The 16,820-nt window shown below is 36.1% G+C and overlaps 1 protein-coding gene across 4 annotated transcripts in view; it reads right to left on the bottom strand.

Annotated features, from left to right (window-relative positions):
• Positions 1-2,141: 2,141 nt before the first annotated feature.
• The window catches only part of PRDM5 (PR/SET domain 5), an 86,970-nt gene continuing 72,291 nt past the window's right edge, over positions 2,142-16,820 (bottom strand). For 3 of the 4 annotated variants that reach the window (XM_040584135.1, XM_040584144.1, XM_040584149.1), the window contains 2 exons: positions 8,202-8,306; positions 2,142-2,746 (listed from right to left, as the gene is read on the bottom strand). In XM_040584135.1, coding sequence (XP_040440069.1) covers positions 2,582-2,746; positions 8,202-8,306 — 270 coding nt within the window. In that variant the 3' untranslated portion in view covers positions 2,142-2,581. Of the gene's footprint in view, positions 2,747-8,201; positions 8,307-16,820 lie in introns of those variants that run through there. The other variant, XR_005826425.1, reaches the window with a different exon arrangement.

The following is a 16,820-nucleotide window of genomic DNA, read 5'->3' as shown; positions in this document are numbered from 1 at the left end:
AAAATTTAGAAACAAATAAGTGTATTCATTTCCACAGGCAAACTGAAAGCAGTAAGATATTCACGTGTTACTGAATAATCGTAATGCATGAAACACAGCTGTGCAGTTTGCCTTCAAAACTTATACTGCAAAAAATACTACTACAATTATAGGAAAATAAGTTCTATATTAAAATTTAAAAGAGCATAAATATTATTATATAATGCCATAGAGTTTAAAACATAACAAAATTACATAACATATACACGTAGCAATATGCCTTTCTGTCACAAACCAGTGTAACACCTAAGTCACTTGTTCCACACTGAACTGATACATTACAGAACAACATTATATGAAATTGGGTTCTCCATATGCAGGTCTTCTCCCAGACCCTCTTCATATGAATTTACATCAGTGTAATTCCTGTGATCTATTTTATACAATTACATTATGGTCCAGACCATATGGCTGGTGCCTTACTATGCTTTAGTCTTTTTTCCACTCAGATCAGCCTAGGGGCACTGGATTCCAATTTTAAACCTGCAGATACAGCTGAAGGTTACCCCTTTGCCTGCAGAGACCTTTCAGGCAGCTCATTCAAGCTAACTAGTTATATGCAGTTTGAGCCAAGGATCCTAGAAATAAATGGGAAGACATCATTTCAATGTTTTCTGCAATGCTGAAAACAGTGACAGGTCCCTGCTCAACTTATTAGAGTTGCTAGCAGTAACTGACCTGGTTTTGTTAAGCAAAGGAACCTGTAAACCTTAGCATACATCTTCCTTGTAAATGAGAATGTCTGTAAACTTCTTTCTTTGTTGTCATGGAGTGTTATAGGCTTCCACAAGAAGCAAAGGGAGGCTGAAGATAAACTGTTTCATAACAAAAAAGGAAGCTTACTATAAAAAACTAACACCCTCTGACACAGACCCTGTAATTATAATCACCCCTACTAGTGGCATGCTGTCTTCAGCTTCTGAGAAAAACACAGTGTCTTCTGCTTATTTCTGGAGAAAAGTAATAGCTTTGGAAAAGATTACTATTGGGATCCAGTGCTGGGTGTCAAAACTGAACATGTAACATACAGATGTCCATGCAGAAGAATAGGATCCAAACTATTAGTAGAGAAGGAAGAAAGAGTTAATGACTAAATATATCAACATCTATTGCTAGCTATTTCCACTGCTAGCAATACTATTGCTATTCCTTTTTTGCTCTTCTTAGAAAATCTACCGTGTGATAAACAGATTTGAGAGTCTACTGTGAGATAAAGAATTACGCTGTTCATTTCAGCATCATTTTTCCTGCTGCAGTTCAGAAAGAAGCTGAATTTTTTCCCATGAAAACTATAAGCAAAATGTCCCAATGCAAGTTAATTTTACAAAACATTGCCAGGTCCAAAATGAATACTAACAGTTTACTAATGACAGACCCTTAATATTAACTGCTGTTAACTCAGGAATTTCACATGCAATCACTCTCTGAAGTTAGTTTCACTGTCCTTGTAGATAAAAATTTCTTTACTATCTAGCTGTGGTACAAAAGGGCCTTGTGGGAACTCTTTTCAGGAGTTTCACTGCAGTAAACAACCCAATCTGGTAATGTGTAGAATTTGATTTTTACTTAGCTGTAAAGCAGTATTTTTTCCAGTGCTCATTAACAGAATTAAGAAAACAAAGGTAGTTAAGTGGGATGAAAAAATCCAGAGCATCTGATTCAGCAGGAAGAAACACTCTGAGAAGCAGCTGTTCACCAAGAAATCAAATACATGTTAACTAGGCAACTGTAGCTGCTCAAGCCACTCTGTTAAGACGTCTTTCCACTTGCCTTGCCAGTCACAACAATGAGTATGAATACAGTACTTAAACTAAATTGCTCAAAGTTTTCACTTCAGTCTTGTTTCACGTAACCAGAAGAAATACATCCTCCTCAATGCTCATACAGTAATACTTCACGTGATAGATTTCCACAGTTTCTGTACCCACACATTTTGGCATCTCAAGAACCAATTCAAGTTAATGAGTTGCATCTAGTAATGAGAAAGCTGTAAATAAAATGAGACAAAAATCATGTTACAACAAAATGCAGAATTAAGATCTAAATAAAATATGCCTGGATGCAATCAGCAGTCAATTAGAATGACAAATTATGTGTGGTTTCAAATTAAAGAATTTTAATGGAGTCTTTAAGCTTAGATACAGAAATACAGTTGCAGACAGTCAAGGGTTTAGTTCCAAATGTCCAGGATTTCCAAGTAATGCAACCAATATCTAAGTTTCTTCAGGCTCTAATTGAGAAGGTGAACTTTGTTTAAAGCTTTCTTTTTTTGTCTTTTTTTTTTTTAAACAAGGATAAAATTTTCCCAAAGTTCTTTTATCTTCAACTTTTTATTTTCAAGCTATGTTTTACTTCAGGTGAATACCTTCCTTAGGTTTTTATCCTACTAGTATATTTTAAAAAGTGGAGAAAATAACATGTGAACATATTACAGTTGTTTCTCCTGACTATGCTTACTAGTCAGGTGAGAAGTCTGGAGTTTGTACACATACAAATGGAGTACTTTCGAACATGAGATTCATTCTTCTCACACAGGCGGTAATTAGCTGTCAGTTTCACCATGGACATTTTCCATGTGCACTTTGAGGTAGTCATTTCTTGTAAACTTCTTGTGGCAAAGCTGGCATTCTGCCATTGGTCGATTAGGGTTGTGAGTCAGCTTATGTCGGATCAGCATTTTCTTTAGGCTGAAGGACAGATCACAAACCTAAGGCAGCGAAGACAAGACAAAGACAAAAGAAGTCTTAAAACTTCAAGCATGTATAATGCTCCCTATGTTACATCACTGAGGCCACAGTCACATATACCTGCAATAGTTAATACATGAGTTGGTCTTTGGAAGAATAACTCCTTCAGAGAGCACCTTAAAGATTATTACTTGACTGGTACCTTTCAAAGTTGTACATTAACAATGGTACCACAGGCATGGGGAGGGGGAGTAAAATAAAAAAATAATTAAAAAAAGAGGAGAAAAGACTCAATCTTCAAAATACTGCCACACTGAGGTGTTACATTCTGTTTGGTTACAGTTTTTTAATAAACCTGTTGGTCTATCTGGGTTGCAGCAAAAATTATGACAAAACATCACAAGCCTCTGTCAATTCATATTCAATTCAAGTATTTCTTTCCTGACCTCCAGAATGACATCTGTGGGTTACTAAAAAAAAATTAGTTCAAACTGCTCAGTTACAAGGAGGGAAGAGTAAGAAAAGAGTCTCTGTAAACTTCAAGAAAGGTTAATAATTATTATAGAAGAAACCTCATTGTTCCAGTTTTCCTCTGCCCGGCCAAGAAAACAGAAGGTATCCAGCAAATGAAGGTGCAACTCCGTTGCTTTATTATCTGGTGTGCTGCTTCCCTTCCTCCACTATGCTCCAAGGCACCAGGTTCATTCTGCCATTTGAATAAACGGATAGAGGGAGAGGGGCTCTGCCATACTAAATCTATCAATTCCTATAAAAATTCCTGTGCTGAAGTCAAAATGAAAGGTTAAGAACAAGTTCAGCAAAGAGATTTTAGAATGAAAAGTTAAGAATCTGTAGGCAAGCCATCAAGTCAATTGAAATCACACAGTCATAATGTCACATTCATCTTCCATTCAGGTACATACCGTATGCATGAATTTCCCAAGGGGGGGAAAAAGTACAGAAAGCATGCTCCTGATTTGACAAAGGAAATAGGCAAGAGTCTTATAATTCAGTAAGAACGAACATCCATAGGTTTGCAATCTTAGAATTCCAGGTTCATCCCAGACAAAAGTGTCTTCTGTGCAGAGGAAACTCAGGGAACCCAGCACAATCCCTCTTTAGGAAAATGAAGTTTTAAACTCATATTGGTATCAAACTACTAATGAAAATGCGGAATGATTACTGATTCTTTTCGAAACCAAGACAGACTAATGAAGCTGACTATCCAAGTAGATAATCTTGACCTGCAGTATATGTATTTTATGCCAATTAAGGCGAAAACATAAAATGACCATAAAAAGGCCAATTGCCAGAGGCAAGTCTCGTACCCAAAATAATTTTTCCCCAGACAAGAACGCTGTATGCACTGTTGCAATGGAACGCTTTTGAATTTATGACATGACGTAATACCAAGGACTTTTATACAGCAACTCTCCAAACTTTTTTCCCCTCAATGTATAATTACCTCTTTCAGACCCAAGCAACAGTCACCCTTTTGTTATGCGACAGTGAACGTCACTTTCAGCATCTTAATCAGGTCTTAATTTTGCTTTTGCCAAGTACCATTTTCTATTCTGCTTCCACAGAACACACAAAGTGAACTCATAACATTTATCTAATCATAACCATCGTGCTTGCTCACAAGCCCCAACATGTTAAAAGTATCATATACTTGTAAACACAACATATTTCTTGAAAGACAGGAAGACGATCAAGTATATATGCACACACAGAAGATAAATATGTGTTCTGTGTATCTTACACACATCTCCATTTTTGAAGTAAACAGCTTACGACACAGACTTAAAGTACATTTTTCCATTTATAATGCTTATGTAAATAGTATAATGTGTCCTGCTGTTCCTTCGAGGTTCTCGCATTTTCTACCACCTGACTTCAAAAGAACATGGAATGCACAGGACTATTAAAGATATGATACATTTTGTGCTGTACTTATGCATAAAAGTTTTAGGTTTGTTTTTGTTGGGTTATTTGAAGAGTTTGCTTCATATTTCAATTTTATAAGCAAGACTGACATTTTAGATTTACAACCATGCTTGCTAATGTGACTTGAACTCTAATCAATCTCTTCAAAATGATCAAAGTTTTGATTGAGTAGGGAGGATGGAAAAGACTGACATTTGAAAGTAAGTGTAGGGTCAACTAAAAGCAGAGTGGTGGGAAATACTGTACTGGAAAGAAACCAGGACAGGCAGTACCTGACCTTTCTGCCCCCAAAGAATAATCTGTTGTCTCCGAGGCAACTGAAGTTCAATTGGCCTTCCAGTAAAAAGCAAGCTGGTCTTCAGAGACCAGAAATACAAAATGTGTTTTTTTCTAGTGTATTATATTTCCATATTTCAGTTATTTTCACTTTTCTACGTGATAATATATTACAATTTTCACCTTAAAATGGTAACATTCAATTTCCACTGTCACCAGTGGGATGTGAGAGCTTTCAGTTGTTAACAGTAAGTTCTGAAAATGCTATTGTTGACTGATAAGACACAGAAATAGCCACATAAATAAACCCTAGCACCTTCATCAAACAAGGTACAAGGATTACTTTTACGTGTAGCACAATCTTGTGCTGTAATACCTGCTCCATATGCCAGAGAGTAAGAAGAGTGAGAGAGGAAGAGGAGACATGGCTTTTATTTCTGATTCTGGAAGAAAATTCTATTTAAAGCAAAAATGCAGTCTAAAAAAATTGGTATATAATAGTTTATTGATAATTATTTATATATATATTTATAATAGGTGGGGAGAGATGCCTTGAATAAGTGTCTATTCCTAAGTCCATAAAATACACATTTCAATTGCCGAAAGTTTTCTTTCTTCAGTTCTTTGGCACTGGTGGCAGTTCTTGTTTGTAAATGCTAATGGTACTAAGAAACAAAGAAAATCCTGGCAGCATATGTTAATATGTTATTTAGAAGAAAGAGCTGAATAGTTTCTGTGACTGCTTCTAATGCCACACAGGAAATAAGACCAAACCCCTCATCCTCTTAAAGACACTTATCTTTCATAGTGGCTTCATGTATGATTACATTTATGAATATAGTAATCATTGAAAACAGCCCATTTTTTCACCTTTAAAGGATTCTTAGTAGGTCTGGGCATTGGACTTAAGGACTTTTCAATTAGCTTACTGAGCAAGGATATGTCAATAGCATATATGCCTTCACCTCCTAAGACATGCAATGGAAATTGGGAAATGAAAAAGTCTAGGAAATGGTAACAAAAAAGATTATGAACATGGGAAGTAGTCATGCGAAGTTCTGGAAACAGAAACGACTTCAGAGAAGCTGACTAAGAAGGAAATGGCACATGTACAGAAAGCAATGAATGGAATAGCTTTTAACCCTTTCTATTAATGAAAGAACTAAAAGATAGTTATTGAAATTCCATTGCAGTAACCTGACACACACTCCCCTTGCCAAAATCTCTTTCCACAGTTAAGAATATCTGGATCCTGTTGCTATAAATTACAACTCAAGTAATTATAAGAAAATAATGAGAACATTTACAGCTATCTTTAGCCAGATAAAAAATTGTAGGTGAGAATACTTGAGTGTAAAAAGCAATCTTTAGTATCAGGGAGCCAACAATAAACGTCTCCCATAGGTCCATTTTTCTGTAACTGTCCACTACTGTTTTTCCTGTAACTTCTGCTGAAACATCTGGTAACATCCAACACGCCAGACAGCTCTGCAGGAACAGTCTGCTCTGGGTGACATTTACTATGTCCCCTGCATCTGCAGAAGCCAGATGAAATAAGGAGTAACTACTGAAAACAAAACTTTCAACACTCTCCAAGTGTGCATGAAGCAGCAGACTGCCATAGGCACCTGGGCAACTGAAGGGTGTATGAATGAATAGTAGAGGCAACTGCTGACCATGTCCAAACCCTGAAAAGTCAGCAATCTCTGCAATATGCAGCTGACAAAAGCTAGTGATGAAGAATAATTTTGGTGAAACATGGCAGTAATTTAAAGTATTAAGAAAATCTCCAGTAAATGAAGGTACATAAAAATTCTCAGAGAAGGACTAGGACTAGATACAGATTACAGCTGTTTCTAGAAATACTTTGATTTGGGAAAATACGGTTTATCTAAGTAATGAGGAAAACTGAAGGAATAATTGAAGCAGGAAAGCATGCTTTCATGCAGCTCCTACTTTCAATTAAAGAAAGAAAAAAGAATAAACATAACCACTGCCCCAAATTTGTCTGGAAAAGCACACTGTGAATTCAAGACCAGTGGATCCTGGATCCACAGTGTGCAAAAATTTGCATTTACACTGCAAGGTAGCCAACAGCTGATAAACAGCACAGCAATCTGAAAGCTGAAAAAATTATTGACGATGATTTCAAAATAGAGAAATTCTCAAGGTACTATCTAGAGCCAGGCTGAGATTATCCTAAAACAATACAGCAAATCTCCTGACCTGTAGATATCAGCAAAATATCATAGCTGCAATTTTTCATTAAATTACTATTTTATTGTCAGTGAAATGTCACCAGATTATTTATTAAAAGCCAGATCGATTAACAAACCCTTAAGACTTTCCTGCTAAACGCTTATTCTAATTTTGCATCTAAGTTTAGATATTTGTGAACAAATGTACAACTGTTCTGACTGAGCCATCTAGGATAAGGCTGAAAGCTGGCAGTTCCCTTGTGACTAGTTCATTAAGAGCCAGTATCACAAAACAAAAGCACTTACACTAATTCTATACCCTGTTCTGATACCCTTCTCAAAATCCTTGAGCAACAACTTAAATTCTTGCATTTGATCATTCTGAAAGACATTCTTTTCCAACAGTTTCTGCACATCCAGCCTCCCCATCTACCTTCCAAAAACTGTGAGATACGTTGTATATAGGATGGGGTATACTGAATGAAAGGTACTTGACAGTGATCTATGAACTGTAACATGATACGCTGCATTTCAGCGCTGCAAGCATATACAGCAGCCATGATTTCTTCATTGAACAATAAAAAAACAACCTATGAACAGATGTTGAAAACATCAAACCAGATTTCACTAAACAGATATTAGAGATTTCTGAATTCATATTTGTGTCACTTGAAAACATCAGAAGCATTCAGATTCCATGTAATGAATTAGATACTTTTTCCTGTATAAGCTAATCTCCAACTATTATCCTGCCATACAACTTATACAGGAACCCAATCAGCATGAACTTGTAACCTGCAACATCTAAATTGTATTAATAATGGTGAAAATTACTCTTAAAGGATGCAAAAGTACAAATAAAAGTGTGTGCAACACTCTTGGCAACTGAAGAGGGTACATAAAATTCCCTGAATGGTCTTTCATTAGTTGGGCAATCAAAGACCATACGAAGTGTAACTTTATGCCGCAGCCAATAGGTGCAAGGCCGTAGTCCCACTGCAATTGTCTTGCTGCTGCAATAAAGTCAAGGAGACAAAGGGATAGATCAACTCACATCACACTGAAACGGCTTCTCTCCGGTGTGGGTTCTCATGTGCTCATCTAGGCCTCGCTTTTGACTGAAAGCCTTGTTACACTCTGAACATTGGTACGGTTTTTCCTGTATGAAATGACAACAGTGAGCAAAAGTGAGTGAAAGTGAGTCAACACAGAGCCCAAGTCATTAAAGGAGTGGAATTCCATGCTGGATGGTGCAAGTTTTATATTCTCTCTAAGGGATTACAGTCAGTGAAAACAACAGAAAACGACTTTTAAATGATTAAGTGAAAGCTGGGAAAGCTGTGGCCTGACAGTTTCCACTTCAACACCCACTTATGAATTAATTATCTGTTCTAGTCTTTCAAACCCAGCCATTTTAGGAGTCTGTTTTTCGTAATGTGAAAGGTACAGAAACATAAAATTCCAATGTGCTTTCCTTTATCCTCCACAAAAGCTTAAAGCATAAAGAAAAGTAAGATGTCTATAAAAACCTCAGGTTTCTTAGCAGGTTTCCAAGCAAGGGAAGAAGTAAGGAGAGGAACAGAGAGTACAATGAAAGCTTGTGGTAGAGAAAAAGCTTACTTTGAAACGTGGTGACAGAAGGTTAATCACATATTCATTGCAGAATCTCAAAAAAATTGCAGATGACAATGAAGCCATATGTATTTTCATTAGAACTATTGGTTAGCAGCTACTGTAACACACTATGTTATCAAAGTTGCAAGCTGACTGACCTCAAACAAAAAAATCAGAGATATGTATGGAAAACCACTTAGATATTTTCTTCTTTGAAGTTCTTCCTTAATATAGGAACTTACATAAGGTGTAATTCCTCCTTTATTCCACTAAAGTTAGAAAAGAACTGTACGGAAAACAACATTTTAAAAAATCAATTAAATGTAAAAGGTAGTATTATGGCATCACACACTGCCTCATTAAATTTTTGATGCTCTAGAGGCACCTTTATTTTTTAATCGAACAATTATACTTCTTTCAACTCTCATTTTACTTTCTTCTGTGGTCTCAAATTCTGTATTGCTTCATTCTAAAATGTTTCTAAAGTTTCTTCATTCTAAAATTCTAAATTCAATCTAAAAAAACCAACACACTAAAGATGGCTATTTTAGACAACAAAGTAAACATTTTTTACTAAATTAAAGACTGAAAATCTATAGGCAATAAAAATGCTAAGTCTATGAACTAACAAATAATAGGCAGTAACCTTAACGGACTTTTGGGAGATAACGTGGGATCCAAGGATAAGTAAGAAGGAACAACTCGGCTTAGGTGTCGAAGTACAGTGGGAAGAAATTATCTGGTTATTGAATTCCTACTCTCAGTATGTAGGGGACAATGAGGTCTCCATGTATTGCTGAATCCTGCCAGGTACAGCATAAACCGTACACATATACATAACACAATGGGTTATAAATCAGTGTTGTTCTGGGTCTGCCCCAAGCTCTCTCTCTCTTTAGGGCAGCTCTTTGCAGGTCCAGAGATCTCAGTGGGTGTGAAGACTGGGTTAAGGCAGTGTCATAGACAGAAATGTCTCAACTTGTAGTGGCAGGAATCCTCTAGCTCACCAAAATCAGGTCATTAGCTGCGTACATAGGGTAAAGCATTTCTCCAGCAATTTTGCTTTCAGATATGAGTAAATCATGAGAAATAAATTTCATTATGATACAAGACAAATCTTCCTGCTGACACAGGCTGAGTACATGGTTCCCAGCTGCATATAATCAAACTGGCCTAAAGGGAAGCCACAAATGAGCTTTTCTGTGCAAGATTCTCCTTACACATGTTTATCATCTTTGTGTTTTTCCATCTCATCTTAATTTTGTAATCTCCATGATTCTTCAGTATAGAATAAAACATAAAAAAAACCCTGAAAAATCTGAGCTGACCTTAAAGAAAAAATCATCATCTAGACCAAAAACTTCATGTCACAGGGAGTTTCGCTCAACTGGCTAAGGACTTCATGGAGCAGGTCTGTAAATTTTAAGGAACTGTATGAAGCAGCCATGTGAAAAGCAGGTTTCTGATCACTCCCTCAATTGGTTTTGCTTTCTGGTTAACATAAACCACATTTTCTGTGAGTTGTCCGAAAACAGCCTTTCTCTGTGAAGGCTGTTCCACAGAAAGTGTAAATTAAAGTGTATGTGTACATCTTACACACCTAGGAAAACATTCATTATTGCAAACTGTACCAGGTGTACTTGCTCTTTTTATCATCTTGAGGTATCTGAAGAGTTCACTTGATCATGGTTACCTTATTCATCTCAAACTTAAATGGACTTCAGGATTCCAATTAGAAGAAAGAGGCATTATAAACTCTAGGAAGCTGAAGTCACAAACCTGGGCTGTAATATCTTCCCCTAAGGTTATGTTTGGCTATTATTCTCTATGGCAAAGAAATGTGTATCTAACCATCCCCTTAGCATTTGTAGTCAAATTCACATATGTAGTGCATGAAAATCACCAAAGTTGTCTTTGATCTAATTTTAGATTCCTTACATACGTATATTCCAGTGACTTCAGCAGACACAACTCTGATTCACACCAGCCCCTCCTCCTCTAAGCTATGTTGCCCTTCATTCACATCTGTGTCCATTCCAGCAAAATTCGTAGTGCTGTCCAGAGCAAAACTTGGCCCTACATTTCTCTCCAGAGAAAAAGACTTTTTTGTCAGTTTAAAAGAAGACGTCATTCTCAGAGCCTAATTTCTTCAAAACAAAACATTCTGTGCTTTTCCTCTTCTCTCCCCCTCCTTCCTGTCATATCAAATTTCCATTTCACAATACTTGGAGAAGGCAACAACTGTAACACGGAAAAGATGATGTTGGCTTGGCATAAGCATCACTGCTCTAAATGTGAACAGAAAAATAATAAGATAAAACCCACAGTAATAAGTCTGAAAGAAAGTTAAAGCCACCACAAAAGGACAATAAGGACCAATGATGAGATTAGAAGCAAGTTGGACAAATCTAAAACATCAAGCAAAGGGAAAAATCTGCTAACTGTCAACAAAACAGGAGGTCATTGGGAAGATCATATAAGCCTGACTTCAGAGGAGTTATCAACTGCTTGTACTATAAATCTACCCTCTATTCAAAAAGCATCTGTCAGGCCATGACTATGGTAGCAGCAAAGCCAAAGGATTACATGTGTTTTCTCTTATTGCTGATATAAATGAGGAAGGGAGCAGAGACAGTGAGAGAGACAGGATGTAGCTGATACAGCAGTGATTTAATATTACATTAAGTATACCAGGTATAAATAGAAATATGTAGATAAGGATTTATAACCATACTACTCTAAACAAAGAAAGGCCAAGGAGAGCCCAAATGGGACGTGGTATTCTGGAAGGTGCTTTGCTGTAAGACTGGTATGCTAACTAAGAAGCTTTCATCTCTGATAATTTTCTATTCATTACTTTAAAACTGGGAGGATTTCAATATTTTAACAATTATGACAAGTAAAACAGCAACTATAATACACTTCATCTGTCTGTGGATAGCTGAACCAAACAACTACCTTGGATTCTATGCAAAGTGTGCTTTGCATTAGAAAGACATCAGAACACAACCAATTCTCAAGGCCATTTGACGCCACCTTTAACAGATTGGCAGAATGTGTACAGAGTATCGTGCAACCACAGCAGATGGAAATACTTAAATGCACAATATTTGAACTGCTAACTGCTGCTGTAGTTGACTGTATTCTCCCTTGAGAAATATAAATAACTTATATTAAAATTATATATTAAGATTAGTTTAGCACTAGTGCATATGTTTTTTTCTGTAAGCCTGGTAATATTAATTACACAGTTAAAACATAAAGTACTTTGGTAGGAGTATCTCCAAATAACTTTTTAGATCTGAAATTAAAACTATTACAAGAGCTCAACAGCAAGAAAAACATAAGCTAGACACTAATATATCCAAAATAATCATAGCTCAAGATTCAAATAAATAAGAGTTAAGAACAGTTCTAGTAACTCTTTCCAAGGTGGCAGAAGCAAGTTTAAACTGGGCTGAACCCACACTCGTTCTTACCCCATTATTCTTTACTTTTTTGGTTACGTTAATTTACTACAATGATTACACACTTGTACTACTCAGAAAGTTAACTTATTGACTACAGAAATGTTACTCAATAATCCTTTTTAACACTTAGGTTTTAATTGACATGTAAGAGCATACTTAAAATCCCAGAGCTATCTAGGATATAATCTCTCTTATGCTCACTTTTTTATATCCTGAATTCAGCAGATTTACTTCAGAATTTCACATATTGCATGTTTCTTCTTGTAGATCATGTTCATATATCTAAACACATATTAGAATTACTAGCATCTCAGGGTAAGACATACTGACCACAATAAGTTTCACAGAACTATCAGCTTCCTGGGACTGCATTTTCTACATGCTGAAAACCAAACGTTCAGAGAAACAAGGAAAACCCTATCAGATCTTATATTACTTGTAAACATTTATACTTGTGACATGAGTGTAAAAATTGCCAGACACAAAAAACAGCAATAGTACAGGACGAAAAAATATCCTTTTTTTTTTCCTCTGGAGACATACAAAATTGCAATCTGTATAACAGACAAAGCTGGAGATAAACACAACGCATTTTGGAAAAATGAACAGTATGGCCCAGTGCATACATGAAGATTCTTGGTAAAACCTGAGTAAGCCTGAAAAAGTTTCAACCTGAAATCCTTGTGCTTTGCGTGTTTTAAAACTTATCCTAATGCCAGTAACACTTTTTTCAATTATTACTTAATGTTGATGTGTCCCTCCCAACTACACTCAGGAGCTCTTTAGCCAGCTGTACATGGCATGTATCAAAGATGGTGACAGCACAGGTATCATCCTTTAAAAAACCCCACCTGAATGTGAAGTGAAGGTTCAGGGCTACAACAGCCTGAAAAGCATGAGAGGCCGGGAGAAGAGTCCTGCAAGAGGCAACCTAACACAGGGTTCATGATGCATACCCCCAAGCAACCCACAACCCACTTTGCAGCCCTGCTAACAGCAAACTTCTACCAAAACTTCAGCAGAACAGTGATGAACAAGTAACAGAAGTCCTAGAGAATCAGTTGGATCTTTCTGCTTGGTCTAGAAACTGCCCACAGATAGTGTCGGACCATGCTGAGGGTCAGGCCAAGCAAGTAGATCTTTACAAGAAAACCTGTTAGACAGCAGCTGTGGTAACAGACCTTTAAGCCTCAGCAAATCCCAGTGTCCAAGTACAGTTTTTTTCTACATTTAAGAAGAATGATGGGTAGTTTCACTATCAATGAAGTGCTGACATGCAATATATTGCTCAGTATTATTAAAAGACCAGTTTTCATCTTACCTGAAGGGCTGGGAATAGAGGTACTATACAGTACGAAAGACAGTAAAACATCTACTGAAACAACAAGGGTGGCTTAGGTAGCTGATTTTTTTTTTTTTTTAGGGCTGAAATGTAACTAAACAAGACTAAGCTGATTAATGTCAAAAAAACCCATCAGCAATACTTTCTGCTAGGTCATCACCACTAGCAACACATCCCCCATTGAGAAGAGAGGCTGAGTCACTTAAGATCACAGATGGTGTGAATTAATGGAGTCCAGTTTTGTATTTGTGAAAAATGTGCAATAACTAACAAGATGGTCTCTTAGTAATTGGAAGGTTTCTGGAAGTTGCAGCAAGTGGCTCACCCACAGACAAGAGGCCTACCTGAACTATCAGACTTGCATTTAATTACTAAAGTAATATTGACACAGGGAAACAAAGGCTGATGAGAATACACAGCTCTACAGAGGTGAGATTTGAATCTTATAATTATTAAAATTCAATAAACAATCACTTTAAAAGTACACATTTCCTCAGTTGAGAAGTAAAATCCTTTAAAAAATATTTCCAATAACTAAGGCAGGCACTGAAAATTTCCTGTTGAAACAGTTGTGAAAGGATGTTGGCAAATTTTAACAAAAGTCACTTTTCTAACAATAGCATCGGTCATTTTTAATAAAAGTAAATTCCATTTTGGGTGTTTGGAAAAAAATCTGAAATTCTTGCAATAAAAATTGTAATGAAAATAAAACCACGCATCTTCACTGCAATGCCTGCCAGAAGAATAAAAGGTATATTTCTTAAAAAACTCAGTATATGCAATTGGTTGGACTTTACTATATCATTAATTTCCCATTTTCCACAGTATTTCTGCCTATTTGCTACCTAAAATCTGTAAAGTTTTTGTTTCTTTGTTTTTTTAAAACCACTGAAGTAATTTCTGCCCCTAAGATTTAGTGAAGGGGGCTTATTTAATCAGCCAGGATGAAAATTCAATAATGTTGATTCTGCTCTTGGAAGAAGAACATTATCAATATAAAAAAAAATAAAATACATTTTCACTCTGTGAGGAATAGATGATCATCAGTCAACATAACATAAAAAATGTGTGAAAATATAGGTGCAGTGGGATTCAAAACTTCTATATTCTGTATACAAATACAGATTCCACAGGCAAGGAAACCACAGCACTGGCAAAGTCATCATCCTCAGACAGATGTTTGGGAACTCACTCATGTCTCACCAACAGGGAAATACAGAGAAAAATCTAATATTGAAAAAATTTCAAAATTCAATCAACACCTCATATGATTTCAGTACACACTGTCATGTACACATAAGACTATATTTAGTACCCAATGTATTTTTTTATTTTATTTTTGGCAATAGCATGGTATGCTGTTTCTAGAACACATGACCTTTTTAAAAACTTTAAGCCCAAATATTTCATTGGAAATACAGAACAAGTGAAATTATTTCACAGTTGTCAATATTGTTCTTTTTTTAAAATTACTTCATTTTAACATTCTTGTGGGTTAAAAAAAAAAAGAATAGAGGGGTTTGCATAAACTTCCAAATGTGTACCTTGGAAAGCCTGTTTAACTCAGGACCTGGACAAGGACAACTTCCTTGTACTGTCCCAGCAACAAGTTGAAACACTGACTTGAATAGAACACCTCTCCAGGAGATTGCCTAGCTTCCAGACTTATGAAGACTCATAGTCCCATGAAATACATAAATAAAAGTAACTCGAGGTTGGCTAACTCTCTCACATACTGTGTCAGGCCTCAAGTCCTTAGCTTCTAAGGATACCTTTACACTGAAGTCACTCACGTGACTGCAGCGCATGCAGATATATTCATAAAATATACACTCAGCCACCACTAACAAATTCACTCTGAGAAGGAAGTGTTCATGAGCTGACTTCAAAACGTATTTAATACTCAGGCTACGAGATCACACCAATCCTTGCAATTGAGGCTACACTGCTAACAGTATCCAAGCTGCCCAGCTTCAAATGAATAATAGGAGACAAAGCTTCCTAAACACTACTGTGAGTACAGATAGCTTAAGTGTCCAGAAACTACATTATATCAACTGCAACCTATTGATCAGTTCCATGCAAAGTGTATATATATGTATGTATATATATATACACACACACACACTGGCCAAGCATTTCAAATGTGGAAAAGTAAAGTTAGTTGCAGAGTGACCAAAAATACGCTTATCACTTAAATTGCTCTATTTCTTACAGTATAATCTCTGAACATTAGGTGCTTTTAAAAACATACTTAAAGATTAATGCATCTTTAAATAGTAGGCAGTTACGCATGAAAAAGAAATGTACCTATTAATACACTTTAATTTCTTTAATTTTAAAATAATATCTTAGAAATGTACTATTTGAGCATTACAGCCAGCCACTTTCCAACCACCAGAAATAAGATTTTTAAACAAGCTATAAAATTTACATGTGTCTGTTATACCTTCAAAGTATAAATATTCAAACCAAGCGATGAAAAAACATTTGCAAATGGCTTCTACTCTTCCTGTTTTCCATCACTGCCATGTATTTAACTGAAACAAACTGTAATAAAACTACCACTTCCAGAAGTAATGAAAACATCAATTTGACATGACAATAACTCTGGGCATCCATCAATGATCATACTTCAAAACATTAACAATTACATTGCAGTAACATACAACAATTTCTCTAAGCGTTTAAGCTCAAACTATGCAATATTACGTCAAGCACTGAATAAAGCCTTAGGAAATAGATGAAGTTTACTGCACTGTGAAGGCTGGAAGTATGCATGTATTTCTGCAAAGCTGATATGGTCTGTAAATTCATTTCATCAAGAACTTCAATCAATTCTTCATGTATGATTTCTTTGGCTGTTACATTTCTTTTTCTTCAGGGAAAAAAAAAAAAAGCCAAAAAACCAAACCATAAACGAAACACATCTACTTTAATAGAAACAAATCAATACTCAGGTGACATTTCAATATTAGGTAGTTGAGTATTTTCATCTCCTTACACTGTCAGTAGGGGTTTTGGTTTACCTCCGTTTACTTCAGAGTTTGAGTTGACACCTGTGGCCACCCAGGTTGTACTCAGTTTAGCAGCTGCCAGACCTTAATCAGCTTTCTACAATGATTTTTCCAGCAGCCTTCCCTGATCCACAGGATCAGGTTTGGCATTTAATCCCACTGGCAAAATATAGCTAGATTTTATATCTACAATGACATTTTCCCTTTTGAATGTTGTATTATTAATTTTA

The sequence above is a fragment of the Falco naumanni genome, chromosome 1, assembly GCF_017639655.2.
Source record: "Falco naumanni isolate bFalNau1 chromosome 1, bFalNau1.pat, whole genome shotgun sequence".
In the NCBI taxonomy this organism is placed as follows: Eukaryota; Metazoa; Chordata; class Aves; order Falconiformes; family Falconidae; genus Falco; species Falco naumanni.
Note: the sequence above shows the minus strand (reverse complement) of the source record. Positions and strands in the feature narration are given on the sequence as shown.